Here is a 24,223-nt window from a genome sequence, read left to right on the forward strand (position 1 = left end):
AAACAGTGAGGGGGGGAACCCCAACTCCCTCCTTCCCTCCCTCCAAAACCCCACCAAGACCTGATTACAAGCTACCATACTCTTATACATTATGGCCTAATGTAGCCCAAGTTTCCAGTTGATAACACTCTGAGGCCTAGCTATCATGTGATTTAGTCCCACTGAGAACTCTAGGGCTGTTGAAAAGGGGAGAGGTGGGGATAAAATGACATTAGTGAACTACTTGGCATGCATAATCATCCTGGTACCTTCATTTGGAGAATTACAAATATTAAATATATAAAAAAATTACTGATACTTTTAATCTGATTTTGTTCTAATGTAAATGCCCTGACCCAAATAGTGTAGCCTTTTTACATTAAGAATTTCAAACCAAAATGTTAAAACCCTTTCCCTGATGTTTCTATGCATGTAATTAATGAAACAGCAAAAACGGACCCCTGTTGACTTTTGAACACACACAATCTTTTAGACTTAAAATGGTGACTTTGTGAAGACAGAGCTGCAGCTGTATCTACCTGTAAGGGACATTTCCTCCTCTGTGGATTTCCTTCTCTGTGAGTAGCAGATATATGGTAATTGTGGTAAATCTGTTTATAATGGGGAAAGCTAAGATCTCTCTTTTTTTGTATACAGCATGTTCAGAAAGTCAGCATGCCCTGTATTAGGAGCATGCAAGAAGGCATTTGAAGCAGGGTGATTTAAAAAAAATTAATTTAGCATTTACAACTTTTTTGCTGCGTGCAGTTAAGACAGATAAATTATCTCATTGGCATGGCAGCATGCATTCATTATGCTGCCAGATGGGAAGCTAAGGTTCAAAAGCAACTACTGAATCCAAGGCTCTGGGCCAAGAGAGACTGTGCGCATAAGAGAATAACTGTGATCAGCCTCTTGGGAAAAGCATGTGCTCCTGTTGTTCATAAATCTCAGCAGCAATACCATCCTTTCTGGAGCAAGCCGCTTAATGTAAATATTGTGAGCTCCATCCTGCTGCTACTGAAATGAATGGCCAAACTCCCAAAGGAGTAGGGTTTGGGCCCAGAATGTGTAATTGCAACTGAAATACCTGCATTTTTCTTCTCTCTCTGTTTTACCCATATTTTCTGCTCTACAATCAAGAAAGCAGGAAAAGATTAATTTAGGTGGGGATTGTCACCTGCCTCATGTGCAAGGCGCTCCCTTCCCTTACACTGCATCAGCTACTTGCATTGGAAGTCGCAGCACAGCGGGAAGAGCAGCTTTCTGGAGCTGCTACTTCCCCTCCATTGCAAGTTGGTGGGGAGTGAGTGGAATCTTGGCCAGTGCAGAGAGGAGAGTAATCTGCTACTGGAACAAAGGGGGAGCCAGGGAGGGAATTGCGACTTGGTGAGTAATAATTCCCTTCCTGGTCTGCATTTGGGGTGGGGCAGCTACCTGGTGTTCCTTACCATGGGCAGATTGTAAAGATACAACTAACCCCCTTCCCCCATGTTAGAGTTGTGTGATATTAACAGTGCTTGTTTATTGGGTATTCACTTGCCAATGTTGGGTATTTTTTGGCAACATATTCCTAAATTTGATCCAGGGTGAAAGTGCATCACTTCCACCAGCCAAATGATGTACTTTCTGCAGCATTAACAAGCTGTGAAAGTGCCTTTTTGTTTTCACCAAAAAAGGTGAAAAAGTCTGACTTTTTGCCGAATCACAGGGACCAGTCCTAATATCATAGAGGGTTTTGTCATTAACGTCAATGAAGGCAAGCTGGGCTCAGGATTTTTCTCTAGTTTAGTGACAATCTCCCACCACTCTACATAATCCCTCTTAACCCCTCCATGTGTCCACTACATCTTTGTGTTTAATTCATGTAGACTATTGTATTTAAAAAGATTTCTAGCCCTACCTAGTGGTCTCGGGTTAAGTCTCTACTTTGCTGTGGAGAGGTCCAGGTTTGACTCTTAGGACGTGTCTACGCTGCAGATTACTGCACAGCAAACCAGGGTGTGAATCTATAGAACACCAATTTGCTATGCAGTAACAGCATCCCGTATGGCCACTGCTACAATGCGCTGTGGCAGTGTCGACATGGGATGATACTACTGTGTGGCAAGGTGGTGCATGGTAGTTTCACACCTGATGTGCTGTGCAATGATTTGTCCTGTTGACAGGCCCTTAATAATTTTATGCAGGTCAGCAAGGAATAGGAACATGAACCAATCAACTTGCAAGTGAACAGGATTAAAAAATGAGGTTTGGTATAGATGGAGTATGAGTGTGTCTGAGGAAAGGTGGGTTTAAGTACCCATTTACCTAGATTCTGCAAACACGCCCCTGTGTAACTTTACACGTGTAAGTGTTCCTATTGAGTGGAAGGGGATGATTCATGTGCATACGACTGTATGTGTGTATATATATATATATATATAAGTGGTTGCAGGATTGAGCTATGTTCTGTATCATGCCAGTAAGTGCTCAGCTTTTTGTTTCCCTTATGCCTTACTCTTGCAGTTAGGCAAGCGTAACTTGCCAGCTGTGCTCTAGTTAATGCATAATTGGTTTCCCCGACACTTCCTGTCCTTCTTAGTGCTTTGTGACTTGAATTTATAATTGCAACATTGTGTACGTGGCCGTGCAGAATCGAAGCCTAAATATATCACTGAGATGTACACAGTACAATCCTCCCTCCAAAAAAAAGTAAAACACTATGTCTAAAAGCTATACTCTGAATCTAGATAAACCAGTAATTTACGGACTTGATGCAGGCATCATTGGGTGAGGTTCTATGGTCCTTTTTATGCAGGATGTCAGAACAGATAACTCTAATAGTCCCTTCTGGCCTTAAAATCCCTGCGTCCATGAAAACAGAACACCCTTCCTTAGCATCAGGGAGAGGAGAAAATTATGTTCACAATTGCAGGCTCTCACTGAAGTTTTTGCTGTAGTTGCAGTTTTCTGAAAAAATCTGTTTCTTTTATTTTAAGTTGGGTTTTATCATTGTCCATTTTGAAAAGAGCCCCTGCATTGTAAACTGATGTCCTGAGAGGCCCTGCTAACCCAGGCTTTCAGGGAAGAAAGTCCCTTGCCAAGCAATAACAAGCACCAAAGGTTTGAACATCCTCATTCTCCACTCCAGTTGACCATTTAAATGCTTATCCTATTTTCATCTCGGGCAGACTGTTGGCTGCCTCCACCACATTGCCCTACTTCTTGCCTCCCTTCCGCTTTCCAAAGTAGAAGGTGTTGAAGGGAAGCGATTGCTGGTCAACACAGCAGTAATTACAAAGATCCCTTCAGCTCCACATCCTGTGTAATCCTCCAAACACTTAGGCACATGCTTAACTTTAAGTACCAGGTAAATCCAAGTAAATCCCAAGGCTACTCACGGTACTAAAGTTAAGCACGTGTGTAAGTGTTTGCAGGAGTGGGGCCTTAGGTTGATGCTCCCTCCCTCTGCAGGTTTGGCTATCCTACCCCATTTTACTCCTCTCTGCAACCTGCAGTGGAAGGTGCACATGGCTGAATTAGTACCCGCATTCATTTTACAGTAACATGTGGTCACTAGGGACCTGTTAGTAGGCAGAGAAATGTCTCAATTAGCTGAATGTGTCTAATAGCAGAAGGTGGGGTTTTCATATAGCATTGGTATTGAGAAGTGCAAAACAAAACAAAAACCACACCCAAGGCATCTTGTAGCGTATAGGACTGTAAACTGTATTAGCTACACACTTTACTTGTATTGTAATTGTACTTGCGTTATAAAATTTTTTATACATTACAGAATAATTATAACATCATTATATCATATTAAAAATACAGAAAACTTAAGAAATTCATAAAAGAACATTACTCATACCTGCTGTCATATCAGGCACTTTAACACTTGCACTTACAGTTTCATTCCACCCCAATAGCACACTGACATTTAAACAACAAAATCAGCTTTCAGCCATTTCCATTATCTGGCACAAGGTCTCAGAGCTATGCCAAGTAAACAGATTTTAAAGCCTATAAAATACAGTACATGAACTCTGGTTCCCAGGCACAAGTCTCAGTTAAGCTAATGTCTCTATTAACTTCTTCCCAGTTGCACAGGGCAGGCTCTAGTTATTAATAATTGATATAATGTAGGAGAGAGGTTTTGAACTATTCCTCATTCCAGTATATCTTTTTCATAATGTGTCAAAATATTTAAGGCAACTAAAATGAAATGAGCTCTTAATTATCCTAATGGAACCTTTGCTGGCTCATTGTAGGTTGAAGAGATGAACAAAAACAGTTAAATTAAAATTTTCCATTTTGTGGCATTATAAAAACTGTTGAAACTTCAGCAGCTACGGGAGATTCAGTGATAAATAATAGTATAGTTCCTGGAAACTTTCGAATGTGTTCTCTTTTCGAAAACCCCCAATGAAACATACAAAGGATTGCAGTGGTGGTACAGAGGTAACACATAACTGTGGATATTGGGGGAGCAGAGGGAGAAGCAGCACAATTGAAAGGTTCTGTGGGGGCATGTGAGTGCTCCATGTGTTGCCTCTGCCACCACCACCCTGAAACTTGATATGTATGTAGTCAACATACACTAGGAACTACCTCCTCCTGCTCGCTGCCCTGTGGTGGCCCAGCCCCTTGCAGAGCTTGCAGGCATCTCTCCCTGCCTTGAACTATCCTTGATCAATTTAGCAAGTGTTCAAAACAAGACCAGCAAAAGGGGCAACACAGTTGGGATGCCAGTCCCCCATGCGCCATCACGGTGGGTGGCACCGGGGTGGGATGGTGCTTGGGTTTGGATCATCTCAGTTAACAAGAAATTGGAGAATTATCAGTCACTTTTTGTTGGAGTGGGGAATATGACACCCCCAAATCGCCTTCTCCTTGATAGGCACATAGGAGGCTGCTGCTGTTTCAGTGCTCCTCCAGCGGCAGCAGCAGGGTCCCCCACAACCCCCAGGACCCCTCACTCACCCCCAGAGCTCTTGGGCTGGATGGGGCCTGGCGCTGAGCAGCACGTCTCAGCTCCTGTTCCTGATCTCGAAAATACCCCCTGACTCAGTTCAGCAGGTGGTCTGCAAAGCAGGCAGTGGGAAGTGCTGGGATTTCAGCAGCAGGGATGGAGAAGGAGCCCCATGTAACAGTGGGCAGGAGCTCAGGCTTCAGCCAGCCACCCTGCTGCTTCTCCCTCTACTCCTGGTGGAATTCTGTGCCAAAAAATTAAAACTTCTGCGCAGAATATCTTAAAATTCTGCAAAATGTTGCATGGTTTATTTTTCAAAATGACGCAATATAATCATGCCAGTTTCAATTATTTTGGTAATTTATTTCAAAATACCTGTCAGCAAGTATGATTCAGGAACAAAAAAGATTCACGAAATGTTTTTTGACAAATAGGTTCCTTACTAGGCATGTTAATATAGAACTTTTTTGTGTAATAATTCATTTAAATGACAATACAGAAACATATTTCCCACACCCCCCAGAAGCAGTGCAAAGGCTTGGGGGAATCAGGGATAATGGAGGAGCTGAGGAAGAAGGAAGTAATTGCTGGGAAGGAGCCTGGATGTGAACATGGAGGGTTGTTGGGTGTGGATGGGAGAAGTATGGAACAGGGTTTTTTTGGGAGGGAGGGGGCGAAGGGGGATTGTTAGGGAGCCTTCCCTATGCAGACTGGGCTGACCCGTAGCCTCTCTCATTCAGTCAGGCACATCTGCTCCTATCCCCATGTGTCACTGCATCCCCATTCACCCAGCCCCCTCCCCCATGTGGCCCTGCACCCACACTCAGCCATGTCCCTCTCCATCCCCATTTGTCCCTGCAGCCCCATCCCATTCAGCCCCAGTCTGTCCCCCCCATTAGCCCTTCTGAATCCCAATTTGTGACCCCACAGCAGCCCCATGTGCCCCTATATCCCAGGCCCCCTGACCTGCCCCCCCAGGCAGGGCGCTGTGAGGAACGCAGCCTCTTTTCTTCCCTATCCACAGCTGGGGCTGCTCCTGCCCAGGAGCAGCTCCTCTCTGTTTTGATGCCACAGTGGCCCCTGTAGGGTGAAAGGTGTAACTGCAGCTCTTCTCAGCAGAATGTATTTTCTGCTGAGAAGAAAAATTCTGCATGGCACATGAATTCTGTGTGTATGTAGTGGCGCAGAATTCCCCCAGGAGTTTCCCTCCCCACACTGCATGCACACACATGCTGAGTGCTACCACCAGGGGGAGCTGCTGCCTCCTGCTGGGCTTCCCATTGAGAAGTGGCCAGGGCCGGCTCCAGGCACCAGCGAAGGAAGCAAGTGCCTAGGGCAGCCAATAGAAAGGGGTGGCATGTCCGGATCTTTGGCGGCGGGTCCTTCACTCCCTCTCTTCCTCTTCGTCGGCAGTGCAATAGGGTTTTTCTTTTTCTGTTTTTTCTTCTTCACCGCTTGGGGTGACAAAAAAGCTGGAGCCGGCCCTGGAAGTGGCTCAAGAAATCTAGGGGGGCATGTGACCCCATGTACCCCCCTATGTGTTGCCATTGGTTGTGGTGGTGGTTTTGGTTTTGCCTGTTTGATACCTCATTGTTTTCCATGAAAGAGGATAAGGGAGGAAGGATAAAGACACAAACACATGGTGCCAGATGCACAAAGAGTCTAACTTTTAGAAACCTAGAAAGTCACAGGAACAATGCTGTGATTCACAAAGTCTGAATCAGGCATCTAGGCTCCTATACAGTGAACAGCGAAAGATAGGTGCCTTAGACTCTGATCCATAAAGCCAGCACGCTAGGTGGGGAGCCGCCTAAGCTAGCCAGTGAAAGATGCTGATGGGGGGGGGGTATGTTAAGCCTCTCATGGATCTAGGCGCCCAAGTCCATGCTGTAGGGAGGTACTTGTCTCTTCTAGTGATCAACAAACCAGGGGAAGATAGGTGCTTCTCTGCCTATGTTGCATGTGGGAACCAGTGGACATGCTCAAAGGCCACCTAAATGCACAAAGTGGAGGGGGGAGGAGGATGCCCTTCCTTATAACATTTAGCTCAGTGGTTACAGCAATCACCTACAATGTGGGAAACCACCAGTTCAAGTCCCCCTCTGCCTGATGTGGAGAAGGGATTTGTACAGGGATCTTCCACCTCCCAGGTGAATACCCTAACCACTGGGCTATAATGTCATTCTTGCTTGTTCCCTGGCTCAATTAATATTTAATTATTCAATTATTTGATTAAAGTGGAACAACTTCAGTAGGTGAGATTGAGGAATATCCCATCGCCCAATGATTAGGTGTCTACAGGGTTAGATGGTAGCCAGGTGGGAGTTTTGTGGATCTCAATGGCACCTAAAAACAGGACAAACACCTAAGTACCTTTGCGGATCCAGGCTATAAAGCTTGTCATTACATAGTTAAGGATAAGCTGCCATGTTGCTTTCAGTAGATAACATCTTGTGTCACACTTGTTAGAGCAAATAATCATAATCAGAACTCTAGAAAGTCAGAACATATGACACGGAAGTTAAATGAGAAAACAGATACTTGAGAAGGCATTTTGTCAAGGCTGGCTTTTAAGTCTAAAGCTCTGTTTTCTAATGTAATCTTGTGTGTGCATTCTCACGGGTTCATGGATGTGAGGTGGGTTCTTTGTAGGATGGAAATACAGGGAGACAGTTTCAAGTCAACAAAGCATTTGTAGTGCATTTCAGTTAGTTGCCTCAGGGGAGGCACTAACAAACCACTGTGCAAAATAGTACATCCTTATGAATGTGTGGTTAGACTGTTGTTCTTATTTCAGCAGCAGAGGACTGATATCCTGAATACTCCTATAGGGCTGTATCTCCTGCATGTTTCTAAATCAAATCTTCCTCCCCCTCATTGATGTCCCTACAAATGTGTTCACCCATAAGTTCATCTTAAAAGCCAACCAGCTCTTTAGTGCAAGTTAACGTATGTTCTCATATTTCTTTAAAATACCATGGGCTGTCTTCAGGTGCTATAAATTGGTATAGCTCCACGGAGTCCAGTAGGACAACAGCAATTTACATCAGCTGAAAATCGGGCCCTACTTGTGTTTCATGTGTTATCAGAAGGCATTGCAGGAAATGAATTCTGCCCTTAATTCAGCAAGCTATGTGTATTCTGGCAGGTGTGCTTTGCTTGAATCTAAAATAGGACAGCATATGGTCCAAACATATGTTTTGCCCTACTAGAGAGCTGCATGTGTCCCAAGCTAGCAGACCACACCTGTGCTGGTAAGAAGATACCAGACTATGTAGTAACTTGTCCCTGTATGGGAGTATTTTGTTTGAATTTTCTCATTTTGGAGTGGGAAATATTTTTTTATTTTGTTTAGATTTCCAGATTCCTTCAGATTTCACAAAAGAAACAGGTATCTAGTACATCTTTTGACTTGTGCCAATTTTCCTATGTGATCTCATTTCTTTTTCTGTCTTAGTATTGACTGGAAAATCTCTATTGTACATGGTAAGTGTAGATTAGTATCAAGTGAATCCAATTGCTTAAAATTGGTGTGTTTCCTTACAGCTTCCTTAGTTTATTCCAGGCTGTTTTCCTTCCTTTTTTTTTTCTCTTTAAGTTGCAATCATATAGATATAGATATCTATATATATTTGGCATATATAGATAGATAGATAGATATAGATATATATATTTGGCAGATTGCATGGTTAGGATTGCTTTGTTTTCCATTGTAGAGATAACATGGACAAATAGCCAGTGACAAGTGTTACTAGATCCATATAATTTGTTCAGAAACATATCAATTGATTTTCTGTTTTTCCTTGAGTTATTTATGGTTTTACTCCCAAATTTGATCCCCAGATTGGTTTTTGGGTAGTCTAGAGAGATTTTCTGGTTTTTAATTTTGCAATGAGATTCTGATTGCATAGGTATAAGTGTGCTTGTGGTTTGACTATTAGGCCAAGATTTTTCAATAAGGAGTTGTTGGGTGCTCAACACTTTTGAAAATCTGACCACTTATTTGGGTTCCTAAATATTGATTTAGGAGCCTAACTTTAAGATCAAGATTTTCAAAACAAGGAGTCTAGTGTATTTTTATGTTCCTGAAGTCTAGATCAGTTATAGCATGATCAGTCACAATGCTTCTCTCTGCTGAGTTAAAGGTAAATCTGCCTCTGGCATGCCCACTTGCTCTACCACTATTAAGGATCTACAGATCAAGGTTTTCATACATACTTATTTTTTTTCTGTACATTTGGACAGAATTATCAAAATGATTTCTTCTATCCCGTGATGTGTTGTGGTGAGGTGCCTCACCTCTAAATATGTGTTTATTTTAACCTGTAGAGATGAAGTCTGATTCCTCCCTCCCTGCCTTCACCCTCCCCTAACTCACATTAATGTTGTAATGTCTCCACGTATTATAATTCTTAGCATTCAGATAGATATAGAAAGTTAGGGCAGTTGTCCCAGGTGGTGGAGAGATCATATGCATAAAGGACTTATCACTCACTGAGAGTGAGAGAGGACTAAGGGTGTTTACTGAGTGTTTTAATGTTAGCTTGATGTGATTAGCAACAAAGGCATGGTTCAAGGTTGGAAATCAAGAGATCCTTAAGCAAGAGAGGAAACTTCTCTGTTCTGTGCTGCACTATGTGTGAAGTGCCATCTGCTTTACCATTTCTCTTGAAAATGAGCAGTGTCGGGGAAGATGTCGTTTATAATGCCATCATCTTAGCAGCAGCAATGAGAGAGGATCAGAATGACAGTATTATTGTCAACTTCATAATAACAATAGAATGCTGCGATTATCAAGTGAGGATCAGATTTACAACGCCATGACCATGGAGTGCTTCAGTGTATAGCAGCCACTAGCACACACATCTCCAGGTACTTGCCTGATTAAGAATTATGGTAGCACGTTACCCACGTTCCTTCTGATAGTTTTACTTATTTATTTGAACAAGACCAGCCCTGTGTAAAGTAAAGCAGCTTTTCAAGCTGTGCTTTTAATATCTCACTTGTTTGTCCACATCTGTTTAGCACGTGTAGCAGGATTTGGACAGTACTGCTGTTATGGCTGGATAATTAATCTAAAATGCAAACACACAAACTTGATGGGTCTGATCCTGCTTCCATTAAACTCATTGAGAGTTTTACCATTGATTTCAGTGGGAATAGGAGGTGGACAGAATATTCTTAGTTCGCCTTATGTAACTTAGGTACTTGTGTGACCCCATCCCCCCCACACACATTAACAGAGTATGTGTAGCGGGGTGGCTACCCGCTCCTGCCCTTCGGGGCTTTAAAACAGCCCTGGGAAGGGGCTTTTTGGCTGGGCTGATTGGGGAAGTGGCTGCAGCTGGAGGCCACGCCCCAAACTGAGCAGGGCTTATAAGAAGGCAAGGAAGCCAGGAGCAGTCAGTCTCTCTCTGCTTCCAGAGGGAGATGGGCCTGGCTGCTTAGAGGTTGAAAGGGTACCTATGGTGAAGCAGGGCTGGAGAAGGGCTGAGGAGCTAGGGAAGCTCCAGCCTGGAAAGCCCCAGGCTGCGGCCTAGGAAAGGGCAAGAGGTACTGGGAGTTGCAAGGGACAACCCAGGAGTAGGTAAAGCAGCAGGTCCAAACCCCTTTTGCCTGTGATGAGTGGGCCGACGCTGCAGTCTGCTCCAGGGTGTGGAGCTAGACCATGACTGTCAGTGGCCACTACTGAGGCAAAGTGGGGATAGTAGGGTGGGGACTCCCCTGGGAGGAGGAGACCCAGTTATAGTTAAAGGGGCACCGGGTCCAGGGAGGGACACGGGGCCGAGAGCAAAACAGGTGGATCACCAGCCTGCAGGGGGCGCTCCGGACTGGAAGAAGAGCTAATTCCCAGAGTAACCAGTAGGAGGCGCCGCAGGGGTGAGTACCACCCTGTTACAGTATGAGAGTGCCTTAGTCCATAATATACCCTCAGGGACTTACACACGTGCTTCCCACTTGAGTTGATAGGAGTTACATACAACCAAAAAAAGGAAGGAGTGTGGCCCTTAATGCAGGGACTGTAAGATAACACTTTTTAATTAGCATACATTTTCACACCTTTAATTTAACAACTTCTAACAAACATTTACTGATAGACTATGTCAGACTCAAACTTAAATGAGTTTGAACCCTTGTTTCAAAGGGGCCTTCTAAGCTTCCCAGGTATTTCTCTGAACAGCTGATGTCATCGATACCCCTAGACCCTTAAACACTTTGAATAAAGTAAAATGTTTACTGAACAATGACATGAACAAGACTGACGTGTACAGTTTGTGGTAAACATGAAGGCTTACCACATTGCCTCAGTCATTCTGTCCTTGGGAGGAGAACACTGATATGAGGACTGTATGAAAATGCAGGATTTAAATAACATGGTTTCCATAATTATTGAACATCCTGGCATGGTGTTGGGGTTGAACGACTTTGTCAGGGCTGTGGCACACACCGTCCAGTAAGATGATCTCTATCTTATGATAACTCCTCTCCTCCCAGGGCACTACTCCCTGGATGGACAGTTTCACCCCTCTCTAATTTGGCTGAAGTTCTCAGTTGCCATAAAATAGGAACAATGAAACCCTCCTACTGTGAAATGTCTTTTTCTTGTCTGAAAACTCTCCCATCAATATAAGCAGGGTTTTCTTTATAACAGGGAGAGGGTACAAGTGCTTTTCTTCCTCATCCCAATAGCAATAGTAGGAACTCAATTCACTCTTTGCAGATGGTATGGCACTGATAGGTTTGTGGGGAGAGAAGACCTTATCTTAACCTGTAGTAGGAAACAGCTGCAGTTATGCTGTTCCATTTCCTTTGCATTCCCGGTTGGTAGCCACTCTAGAAATATTAACAGCCTCTCTTCTCCCACACTCCTTGCTGCTTAGTTGTGCCTTCTTTTTTCTTCCTCCCATTGACTCTTCTCTTTGGGAACAGAGAAGGAAAGGGAGGTGAAATACAGCATTCCACACCAAGCTGGTAAGTGGTGATTGTGTCATTTCAAGGAGATTATCAGGATGGCACCAATTTGTAGCAGAGTGAAACTTGGACTCAACAGAGTAATAGTGCACTGAAATGCAATCAAGTGGGGCTTTCATTCCATCTCATTATGAGCAGAGTTTCAGTACAAGTGATTCGCTCTGTATATAGCTCCTGCTAGATTTCTTTACTGCCATTACTGCGTCGGAGAGGCTGGGGCAAGCAATGTCATTTTCAGTGTAATGTCTCTAGCTGATTGGCTATGTAAATCTAGTTTCATTTCATATTGTTTGTTTCCAAGAGGAGGCTCTCTGTGAACTTAGTAAAGATTCTTCTTTTTCCTGTCAACAGATCTCTGATCCTCTTATTGACATTGAACTTGCAGCTTAGGTTTCTGTCAGCTAATAATGTGTTACGAAACAGCAGACTCACTAAAAAATTGGTTTTACTGCTAGAAATTGCTATTATGAGGTCAGAAATTCACCAGCTGCCGCTTACATATCAACAATGCTAAGTGTGTAGAATGTTCTCTACCGTACCAGGCCTAAGGAGGGGACTGCTCTTGCATCTAAAGTACACCTGCTTTGGGATAGGCCACTGATCATTTTATAGGGCATTGTCAATTAGGTTTCAGTTGTGTGGGAATGTCTCCCTGGGGAGTGCTAAGAAGGATTGTGTGAGGCTGATACTGCTATCATTTAGCTTGATTGTCAGATTTACGTCTGGTAGCTTCAAATGACAAATCAACTGCTAGATGTAAAATCTGCATTTTAACAACTGATCATCATCTAGCATAACACTGCAGTGAGCCACCAGCTTCTCTGATATTCACAACCCGTGCATTGCAGTACAGCATCACTAATGATCTTCAATAATTATGATTTCAATAATAAAGCACTAACAAATTATCATAACTTTTGAGACATTACAGTAATGCTCTGAAACATTGCCATCTAGTGGCCTTTTAAAAAAAACAAAAAAAAAAACCCAAAGTCATCTTAATATAGTAGTTCTTTCCTCTAACACTATTTAGGGAATACATAACAATAACACTATGTTCATAACATACATTAATTTAAAATAATGTATAAATGCAGTCTTCTGCCTTTGTTTTACAGCTGACAAGAATGAATGGTAGTAAACTTCACATGGTTGTTTGCACTGTGCTATAGCCATGTTGGCCCAAGATATATGAGAGACGAGATAGGTGAGGTAGTGTTTTTTTGTTGGACCAACTTCTGTTGGTGGAAGGGACAACCTTTCGAGCTTCACAGAGCTTTTCTTCAGGTATGGGGAGGGCAACCAGCGTGTCTAAGCTAAATACAAGTTGGGACAGATTGTTAAGCATAAGGTGTTCACATATGCTGTAGGCTACCACTTAAAATGAAGTGGGCAATTAAATGTTAGCAGGCAGCAGGGTGTGTTACAAATTGTTGAAATGGGCCATAAAATGAGAATCTCTGGCTTTTACTGTGTAGCACAGTTATGAATTTAAGTTCCCAGACTTATCTTGTAAACGTGTTGTACAGGTTTTCCTTGGGGATGAGGACTGAGAGGTCAGATATGGAGTGATCTCTTTGATGGGGTGTCTTTGTTTTTTATCACATTTCTGTGTGTGAGTTCATTCAAGAGGGTAGTGATTGTCTGGTTTCACACACATTGCTGTTGTAATAAAAGATATTGCCTCACCTATCTTGACTCTCTCAGTAAAGTTTACATAAAGTTACTGTGAGGGCATTACAGTACTTTAGTTCTAGAAGGAATTAAAATAGCTATGCAATGTAGTGTAGGGGTAGCAGAGAGCCTGCTGCTCAGTGATTTTATCTTAAAACTGATGCAGGCATGCAACTTATGCAGGCATTATTGTGTAGCAAGTAATACTATTTAGGGTGCATTTAGGCACTTCTGTTGATAAAGTAAATGCTGAGCTCCAAAATGAACGTAAATTGAACTGTGATGCTCTCTTATTAATGATATTAGTGCCTTTTTTCTCAAAAAGAAATAAAAACTGAGATGGAACCTTATAGTGAAATAACTCAGTACATCTAGAACTCAAACAGAAGTTATGGGCTTGAGGCAGAAATTACTGAGTGAGGTTCTATGACCTGTATTATGCAGGAGGTGAGACTCCCAATGGTCCCTTCATGCCTTAGAATCTACATATCTATTAACTTCTCCCCTCAAATTATCAACATAAAGAGTTTTACTGTAGTAGGAGAAGGACTAGTAAACTATTCCTGTTCCTTCACTATGGAGGTTATGCAAGCTGTTTCTACCTCCTGAAAATGCACGGGACTCTAGCAATTGTGAAAGTGTCAAGAAAACCTTTTTTTTTTTTTTTTTTTAATCCCAGCAGGTAGCTGCTGAATAAGACTGTTATGCATACATCTTTATATGTTCTCTTAATGAGAGCTGTAGAAGAAGTCTGAAAGTTTTTTGGAATGCATTGCAGCAATTCACTTTACTTCATTCTAAGCCGTGTTTCACTATAACCGAATGCTGTATCTGGATTCTACTGGAGATATATACAATACCACCACAGTACAGGGATATTTTTGCTAATGGAGCCCAAGGTGAAACTCAATAGAGATGGGGAAAGGGCAGCCTAGATAGAAGGCCTTAGGTCAGGATGTCCAAAAGGCCAATCTTGAAGATCAGTGTGTCTTACCTTTTTTAGAGCATAAGGGAGGACACCTCCTCTCTTGATAAAGTAATCTACAAAATTATCAAATGAGATTTCCCTTTTCTTAAATATATTTTTCTCCTTTGATGATCCTTAAAAATATGTCCTCACATAGTGAGGGGCAGCTAAGGTGTTCCATGCTCGGACTGTGATGTTTCTGCTACTATTAATTGTTCTACTGGCATCTAGATTTCATGGTATTTTATGAATTCATGGGTGCACTAGAAATAGATTATTTTAAATGAAGAGCATAAATGGAAAAGCAGCCAGTTTGTGGGTAGACAGTTGTAACCAATCATCCCACAGCACACTGTGCAACAGAAGGGAGAGGGGAAATGTTGGCCAAGAACATTATGGAATTTGCTGATTTGAGGCCGGTGTTCTGATGAGAGTTTGGTTTCATAAGTGATTTACAGATTGCTGAAAGGATTCAAAAATGTGTCACAGCCATATCCCATATGGACACTGATACAAAGAATTTCATAGAAAAATAATATAATTTTATATTGTGTTGGAAGCTATTGTTTGGGGGCTGCCTAAAGTGTTATAAATCAGTATAGAACCTTTAGAAGGAATTTGTTTGAGAAAGTATTGAACATTTGGAAAAAGAAGTTAAATAAAAACATCTGAGTTAAGCATGTCATTCAGTCAAGAATGCAAGTGAGTTAACTTTGACTGGGTTCAAGAGGCCTTACATAAGAGTGGCTGATTTCAGGCTGTTGAATAGATCTAGATCAGGGAATTTATAATCTCCAAAAGTCTAATATCACAGAATCGAGGAAATCCTAAACTCTAGAAGTTGAAATCTTTCCTTGACTGTATAGGTAGCAAGTGTACATCATGGGGTTTTTTTTGGGTGAGTTAAAGTTCATTTTTTAAATGAGTTTATTTTGTAAATTTAATATAGGTTAATAAGAAGTAATACAAATTACCATAATTCAGTATTAACTGAACATGGTGAGATATATTCATTGTACTGTACAACATGTAAGATTATATAAACCATTTCAGTTTTTAAGTAATAAAGTACAAAAATCTTATGTTAATGGCAATTTAAGTTTGGAAATACAAATACGCAGGAGATGAAAGTTATAGTTCCAATGTACTAAAATATTAAAGATTTTCCTAATGCAGTAACACCGCCCTGTACTGGTAATTCCAAAAATACATTGAATGAAATACTGTTCATCTTGAAGTTAATGGGAGTTTTGCCATCAGTTTCATTTATTTGAAATATCGGCTTTGGTGCAAGCAGAGTAGGAAGTCACCATATTCAGTAACTTACTAAAGATGTGAGAGTTTGTATTCTCAATCAGTGTTGAACAATGTGCAAAACAAAATACTATTTTGCTCTCCTAATATCTGTTACAGTAATGGAATTGTTTATCTGAACAATACTCTACTTATGGTTACAATGATGTATTATCAGAGTAGCAAGGAGAAGACGATGAAGACAGACTGTACATTCCAAAATAATATATTCTGTGTATACTGTCTGAATCTGTCCATTATACTAGTGCAATTTATTGTGTGGCTAGAACATAAAGCTCATAAACAAAAAAGCTACAGTTTGAGGTTTTTGGGGCAGTTATTTTGAGGGGGTTTTTTTGTTTGGGTTTTTTTACTAATGTCCAGATTAGACAATAACAATGCAATAGACCTTATTGTATGGCGATCTTTTATATATCTTTTCCTTTTGCACTGTGTGTTTAAAGTTACTGTTCTATTGGTCAGAATAGTGACAACATAAAAATTGCCATTTCCCACTTTGTTTACCATGTATATTCTGAGTCATAGCTGCTGACTTTAGTAAGAAAAATATTTTTACTACTTCTCTTAGCAATGTGGAACCAATATAACTGTGAGACCGTGATCTCTGGATTCTTTTCTGACTCAAGTGTTATCATTAGAATTAACTAAGTTCCATTCACAGAAATCTTCACTAATGATGAGACGTGAGGCAGAAAGAGCCAAGCTTGACATTCCCAGATTCGCAGTTGAGTTTTTAAGCCTGGCAATTAAAATACAAACCTAATGCAACATTGTTAATGGAGGACATTTATAGCCTATTCTGCCATTCGTTGGCCTAAGTGAGATTTTGTACAAGGAATGCCAGATTGGGTCCTCTAGATGGATAGACCATAAACATGGAACCCTTTAATGTGTTTTGCAGAGTATGACCACACTTTAAATCCATTAATGTTTGTGGAAGATTGATATGTTGTGAATGGATTGAATACAGAATAAAAATACGCTGGCTGAAATCATGGCCCCATTGAAGTCAGTGGAGTTTTGCCAGTGTCTTCAATGAGACCAGCATGTCATCCTCTTTGCAGTGTCCAGCTACACTGTAGTGTTGGGGGTATGTTTAAAGAGTTCCAGAGGTCAGCAAGAGAGCCAGATATAGCTTTATATGTTCCTGTCTATTTGTTTGGATCCAATATGATAATACACTAGATCCTGCTGATATATGCAAGACAATGCTGTTTGTCACTAAAAAGGGGGCCTGCAATGTGTGTGGTTTTTCCTTGTCAAAGTTGTTACTAATCGGTTGGTGCTCCCTGTTCTTCTGCCTGTTTCACTTTTTTCTGTCATCCTCAATGGCAGCAGCTGCTGGAGCATGAATGTCAACACAAATGTTGCTTGTTATGCTGTCTCTTGTTCTCATTCAGTGTTCTATGCAGCCATGCTGATCTCCTTTCCTTTTCTCTTGTGTGGGTCTTTTTTGTCGCCCTCTCTGGGAAAATGAAGATACAGCACAGTGGGGCTCACTTAATGGAGATCCAGACAATGCTGTTTCCTAAACCTGATCATGTTTCTGCATAGCTTGGACTGTTATTTCACTCATAGGTTCAAATACTGGGTTTCTTAACAAGTCCTTACTTAGGTAATCTGGAATTCAATCCCATGTTGCTTGGAATCTCAAATTTTGGCCAAAAGGAAATGGGCTTTTCTCATGTTTTTTAAGACAAACTCTTTGATGTCATCTATGGGTTTGTTTGTTTGTTTGTTTGTTGCTTGCTGCTTTATATGCTAGAAAATTATAATTTCTTATACTTGCCAGCCTCCCTTTTCATTGTTCTGCTATCCAACCCTTCTGCTACCTCCCTCCTTGGTCGGGAAAGCTCACCAATGTCTGTCCTCTTTCCAAGGCTGTACTGTAATTGGACTTTACTCATTCAATCAGTTCTAGGCAACTAATCTTGTTTGTGTAAAGGTTTTGTGGCTGTTGTGTGGTTGCTAATGACTTGTTTGGCAATGTCTCTGATTTTTGTTAAAATAAAATTTACCATGAAAAAAATCTTTTAAACCATACTTTCTTGTTATAGCCAATTGAATTCCAGCATGATGTGTACCTTTCTTGTTAACACATGTGATCAGCTGTACGGTGGTGCAGTGTGGATTCCATCTGTTCTATGCAGTGGCTGTCCCACTCCCCTCTCTGCACTTTATGGAGATCTGTACATTTGTGATGTGTACTGTGGAAGCTGGGGCTACACAAGATATCCCTTCCACCCCCAACTCACCTTTATAAGGGTCTTTCATAGCCTGGCCCACTAGGGTTTTTTGAACCACATTGTAAAATTCGAAGAATATAAGAATGGCCATACGGGGTCATCTAGCTCAGTATCCTATTTTCCAGCAGTGTCTGGTGTCAGATGCTTCAGAGGGAGTGAACAGAACAGGGCAATTTAATCGAGTGATATATCCTGTTGTCCAGTCCCATCAGTAGCAGGAATATAAAATCACACAGGTAATTAAACAGAAGCTTATAGTAAGAGTATATTTTCCTAAAATGCTCTAGGACTTTTCTGCAAGGGAATTGGTTGATGTATAAAGCCACTCACAAATATTTAATTTCTGCATGTTCTTTATGACTTTATTTACTATAGTTTATACCTGGATATTAAGATACCTAATTAAAATTAATGGGACTTAATTCTCATTGATGCTAACGTCCATTTATGCTGCTACAGGGATATTAAGGGGCTTTACTGTAAATGAGAATCAGTAATCTTTTCCTTGCAAAATTTAACTCACTCCTCCATGATGTAAATATCTGAAGCATGAGCCTTTGGAAGCAACACTATAGGTCAGAACTCAAAGTTGGAAGACTTGTGTTGTATTTTAGCCCTGTCCCGAGCTCATGGCTAGAGCATAAGGAGTATGTGGTAAAATGTTACCGAACAATGCAGAGCATTAGTCTGATCAGACCTCATATTAACCACTTCTCTTTCGCCATTCTCTTTCTTCCTTTTACTGTTTATTTCACTTTATTTAATTTTTGTCCCCTTTATTTTTCTTGGCCAAATGAAATAAGGAGAAATGTTGGGCCATACTTTGCTCTTGGGCAGTCATTCACAACTCCCACTATTTTAGCTCTGAACCTTGCAATTAGATGTGGCAGCATGGATTCTATCTCCCATGTGGGATGCTAACAGATCTGATTGCAGAGTTGGGTCCTTAAATGTAAATGCATCTTAGGGCAAAAATTGGCATATTTGAGTTTTAAATGTGAAGAAGTGCTGGTGCTCAGATTGTGTTCTCTTTGAGGACTTCTGGGATTATCTAAATAGGGTAGCTTTCAAAAGTTTTTAAAGTGCCTATGAGTAGGTCACAATTTGGGGAACATAATTTAACCAATATCAGAGGGAAATATGGGATTTTGGTTAAGCAGGAGAGAGACATATGATAAAACCACTCTCAGTGACATAGCAGGCCTTTCATTAAACCTGGAGTTGTCTATTGTTCTTGCTAGAACTAGACCTTTCCATGCTGGCCCATATTTTATAAAAATGTACCTTTATTACTATTCAGTTGATTCAGGCTGTGTGGAAAAATTTATAGCAGATTGCACTGTTTAAAACCTGCTTTAATAGACCCAGTAACACTTTGATTAAGTTCCAAACCAGTAGATACAAAAGCATAGCAAATGATCCTGGAATTCCTTCCCAGATAAATGATACTGGTGATGCAGTAAGTTGTTGTTGTTAGTTTTATGATTATAAGTATAATTATGGACAATGATCTATTCTTTCCTTAATGTACAGTCTCTTCTGTTGTACAGAGGAATTTGAAAAGACTCTCCCACAGGCAGCAGAAATATAAGAGGGGAAGGGTTCATGTTCTTTATGGAACAGAAATCCTCAGGACATATGCTAGAATAGGGGGAATGATTTGATTTTATTTAGAATTGCTGAATGGGGAAAAAATTACACCCCAAAACTAATGGGTTTGCATTTTCTTTTAGGAGCGTCTCCTGATGAGTCTTTTGCCCAGGAACGTTGCCATGGAAATGAAAGAAGATTTCCTGAAGCCACCCGAAAGGATTTTTCACAAGATTTACATTCAAAGGCATGACAATGTTAGGTAGGAGTGACACCAGCTCACGAAATAATGTAAAGCAGATAACATGTAGTGCAAATAGAGTGACACGCAGTGACTTTGAGATCTTACAGCACAAGAAAGCAAACCCAATGGAGATGCGTTGTATTGGTTTGGGGGAGGTTGGCATGGCTGAGTGGTAACATGCCTATAGAGACTGTGGATAACAATTTTGAGTTGATAAATAATTTAGAAAAGTTATGCTAGGAGGAACCAAAATGTATATAACCTAGTAGTCATCTGATACAGTCTGTTATATTTGTGGTGGATACGAATATTTATTTTGCGTGATAGTAACAGACTATATTTCCCTACAAACAGGAAGCATTGGTTGTTTGTGCAATAGCTCATTTATCCGGACAGTGGGAAGGAAGTAAATGTTGGTGCAGTGCATCCATTTGTCATCCTAGGAAAATGTATATCTGTCCCCATCACTTGAGCATTCAGCCTCACAGATGACTGACTGAGGGCCTGTTTCTGCCCCCCTTCTCACATTCAGTAGCATGCTGTTCCATGAGCACTTCCTCTGCAATCCATTGTTGTTATCTCAGTCTTGCTATTCTTCTCAATCCCACTCCCACTCTTCTCCTCTCAAATGACCTGGTCCTGCTAATGCTCAGGAGCACAGTTCCTTCCATTCCACAAAGAGTCTTTTTTTTTTTTTTTCTTACTACTGCAAAGCCCTGGTTAAATGATCCAATAGTTCAAGTTCTTTATCTACTAATTGTGTTCTTAGCAGAAACTTGTATTATAAAAACCAAAACCATTTTTTAAAACACTGCTTTCCACCATTAATGCTCTTTGTTTTCATTTGCTTCTAATATTCAGCTTGGATAATGAAAACAGAGAAATTACTTTCACTGAAATTTGTACTCAGTTTCTAGTCAGTTTCACTTTGTTTCCTCTGAACAAGCACAATGCTGCAGGGTTTTGGTTTACCTCAGAAAAATATTTAGTTTCCAAACACTTCTGCGGGAAAGTCCAAATAACTTCCTGACCCTAGTAAAATGTTTTTTTTAACATTTATAGTGTTACCAACACTCATGATTTTAGTTCAGGTCTCATGGTAGATTTTGGGTTTTTTTTGAAGCCTCAGTTCCTGGAATCCTGAGATTACATAAGAATCTCAGCTTTTCCTTTTTATTTTTAAATGAGTTTCTAACCCTCTAAGTTTCAGAGAAAAGCTTGAAAATGTGGCCCAAGTGTCTCCTACAGGCTCAGAAATCAAAAGGCAGGTAAGATTTAAGCCAGTCTCATCATTTTTTGGGAGGGTCCTGGATCATGATTTTTGAATGCTTAGGGTTGGTAACACTGCATTTATATTGGTCTTGGATTTTGCAAAACCCAAGCTGAAAGTTTCAAAAATAGGTGCCTATAACTAGGCACCTAGGATGAGATTTTTAAAGGTCCTGAGCAATTTAGGAGCACAAGTCCCATTCAGAGTCAATGGGACTTGGTCTCTTAAGTCACTTATACACATTTTGAAAATTCCTCCCTTAAATAAGAACTACCTACTTTTGAAAATCAGGCCATTTCTTATGGTACAAGAATGGATTTAGGAACCTAACTTTAGGTCTTTATTTTTTAAAAATCTTGCCCCCATCTTTATTTGTTGTGGCTAGCACTAAAATGCCACCCTCCCCATCATCTTTGCAACTTATAATAGTTTACAGATGGCCTACAAATGATAAAGTAATAAGGAAGGGAACTTGGAGAACTGATTGAAGAAAACATCTTCTAAAATTGTATCACATTCCTATGCTGCTGTGACTGACAGTCAAAGGAGACATTCTGTTCCTCAGACATACCATCAGCAAGCCCTTGTCCAACAGAACCAGTCGTGTTGGGCTCTGTAGTGAACCTTTTTTATCTTACTCTTTTAAAGAGTTGAGTTTCTCTATCTACAAGCTTTCAGTCTACTTTGCTGCAACAATCTATCCAAGCTGAGTGAGTGACACTTGGAATCAGTGTCACCAGGATGTTTTCAACGCAGTACCATCTTGGGTGGATTTTGTACAATTTTGTTCAGTGAAATCTTCAATGTTGAGGTAATTACAGTCAGTTAGCTGAGAGGTGGACCTGCACTTCTTGGCTTGTAAAGATGAACAAGAAAACTTGGGGCTAATTATTGAGACCTGTTTACCCTTTCACTAAGGAAAGCATTATGATTGTCATAACAGGTCATCACCGGGGATTGAATTTGGGACCTCCAGTGCTTAAGAAATGTGAGTCTCTATCAGACTATCCTTTGTAGAACATTCACTAGGAAGGGATGCATCATATTCACTGAATAGTGAGTTATTAAAGTGTGGTGCCAGCTACCAGTCTCTACCCTAATGTTTTCAGGGAAGGTTATTGAGAGAGTGAAGTGAGGACAGTACATGTCACATCTTGAGCTCTTGGGTGTCCTTCACCCACTCTGGTCTGGATTTGGCCACCATTGTGGAGCAAGCTGGAAATGTTAACAAATGTGCCTCTTAGCTTATTCCAAAACATTTTTCCAGCGTGTTTCTCAGTGAGTTTTGTCTCTCTGTATTCTCATCCGTTCACAGATGAATCTCTCCAGCTGTAAGTCACTTCAAGCTTCCTTCTTAATACTGTAGGGGTTTATTCTCACTCGGCAGTTCAAAGCATTAAACTCTCCTTAACATCAATGGAAGCTGTGTGTGTGGAGTGGGGGTGAGATTAAAACTTTAAACTACATTTGCTTTTAACTTGATTCTGCTCCATAAACTCAATGGATCACATTTAAACCGTTCGCCCTGTCAAAGAACAAGCTACCTTCTTCCTTAAGTCTGACACCATTCTATTCTTACGTTGTGACTCTAGTGATATCAGTAAATCCTGCCCTCCCAGAAACTTGCAAGCACTTCGGCAATTTCAGTAATTTTGTAGTGAATTCTTTTCCAAGTGATGATCCTAAAATGAAAATAAAATTAATACATTTGAGATGAGAAATTTTAAAAGCTTACTCAAAGGAATTTTCACTTGGTTTTACAGGTGCAATAAATCTGTCATTAATAATCATATCAACTAAATAATAATTTACACTTGTAGGATCCAGCACATTGCATTCAAGGATGTCACAAACGTTAAGCCATGAGCATAAAATAATAAAGTCTCTCAACACTTCTGTGAGTAAAAAGGATAAATAAAGTCTTGTTTTAACCATTTTACTGATGAATAGCCTGAGGCAGAGCGATTAAGTGCCTTCACCTAGCCAGGTGTAGGGCTAGTTATAATGCCCAGGAATCTTGACACACCTTCTCTCATAGGCAAACTCCACAGAAGAGGTTAGACTAGACAGGAAGACAAAGTCACAAGCTCTTGCCTAGGGGGAAAAAGTCAAGGTAAGCTCCTTGGGAAGGAGCCATTGTTATGACTATTATATGTGAAGTGCCACCAGTGATGAGAGAGAGATTGTGAGGTTGATACTCCTATCACCCTGCTTTTAACTTCAGTCACAGAAATGGAGTTATTTCAGTGTAAGAAAGAGCAGAATCAGGCTCTTGTTCATGCAATGCTGTGCTAACTGTTGGTGCTAAATAAATTACCTTAGAATGTTAGTATTAATTATGATTTAAAGTGTTCTTCGGTCCTTATTGGTGCTGCATTTCTTTCCCTATCATCATTCATCTTTTTACAGATTTTTTTCTTTGAAGACAACTTATTTTCTGCCTATATGACTGTAGCTATATCATTCTGAATTTAAATGCTTAAATGGGTTCTCAAATAATTACTTACAGTCTTTGTTTTTTCCAACATACTCACACCCACAGCAGTGATAAGCTATTCTTGCTTGCTTTCTTATAACTGAAGTACATGGCTGTTTATAGCATAGTATCTTTTTATATTATTTACAGTTTAAAAAACAGTATGTTAAGAGCGGCTTTACATCTTTTACCTCTATCATGTAAAGCCATAAAGAGCATGAAAACTTTGGGTTTGAGCTCTGTTACCTATCAAAAGAGAAGGATCAATGAGCCCAAAATTGACCACAGACTTAGATGCCAAATAATTGCACAAGAAAATATTATGCTATGGTAGGCTTCTGTGTGTGTATTTATATGTGTGGGTGGGGGGAAGAAATCTTTCCAAGGCAAAGTTTCATTATATCTAGGATGTGGACTGAGATACATAAAAATCATGATTAAAAACAGAAAACATTGATCTTTGGAAGCTTTCCAGGGAAGAGGTCAAGTGGACTTTTCATAATCTGATGGGAGTCAATATTGTGCAGATGAAATCTG

The 24,223-nt window shown here is 40.6% G+C and overlaps 1 protein-coding gene across 1 annotated transcript in view; it reads left to right on the plus strand.

The window, feature by feature from the left end:
- The window catches only part of ADCY1 (adenylate cyclase 1), a 285,584-nt gene that overhangs the window by 139,220 nt on the left and 122,141 nt on the right, over positions 1 to 24,223 (plus strand). Inside the window, exon 6 of the mRNA XM_039525110.1 lies at positions 19,840 to 19,958. Coding sequence (XP_039381044.1) covers positions 19,840 to 19,958 — 119 coding nt within the window. The remainder of the gene's footprint in view (positions 1 to 19,839; positions 19,959 to 24,223) is intronic.

The sequence above is a fragment of the Mauremys reevesii genome, linkage group 2 (assembly GCF_016161935.1).
Source record: "Mauremys reevesii isolate NIE-2019 linkage group 2, ASM1616193v1, whole genome shotgun sequence".
In the NCBI taxonomy this organism is placed as follows: domain Eukaryota; kingdom Metazoa; phylum Chordata; order Testudines; family Geoemydidae; genus Mauremys; species Mauremys reevesii.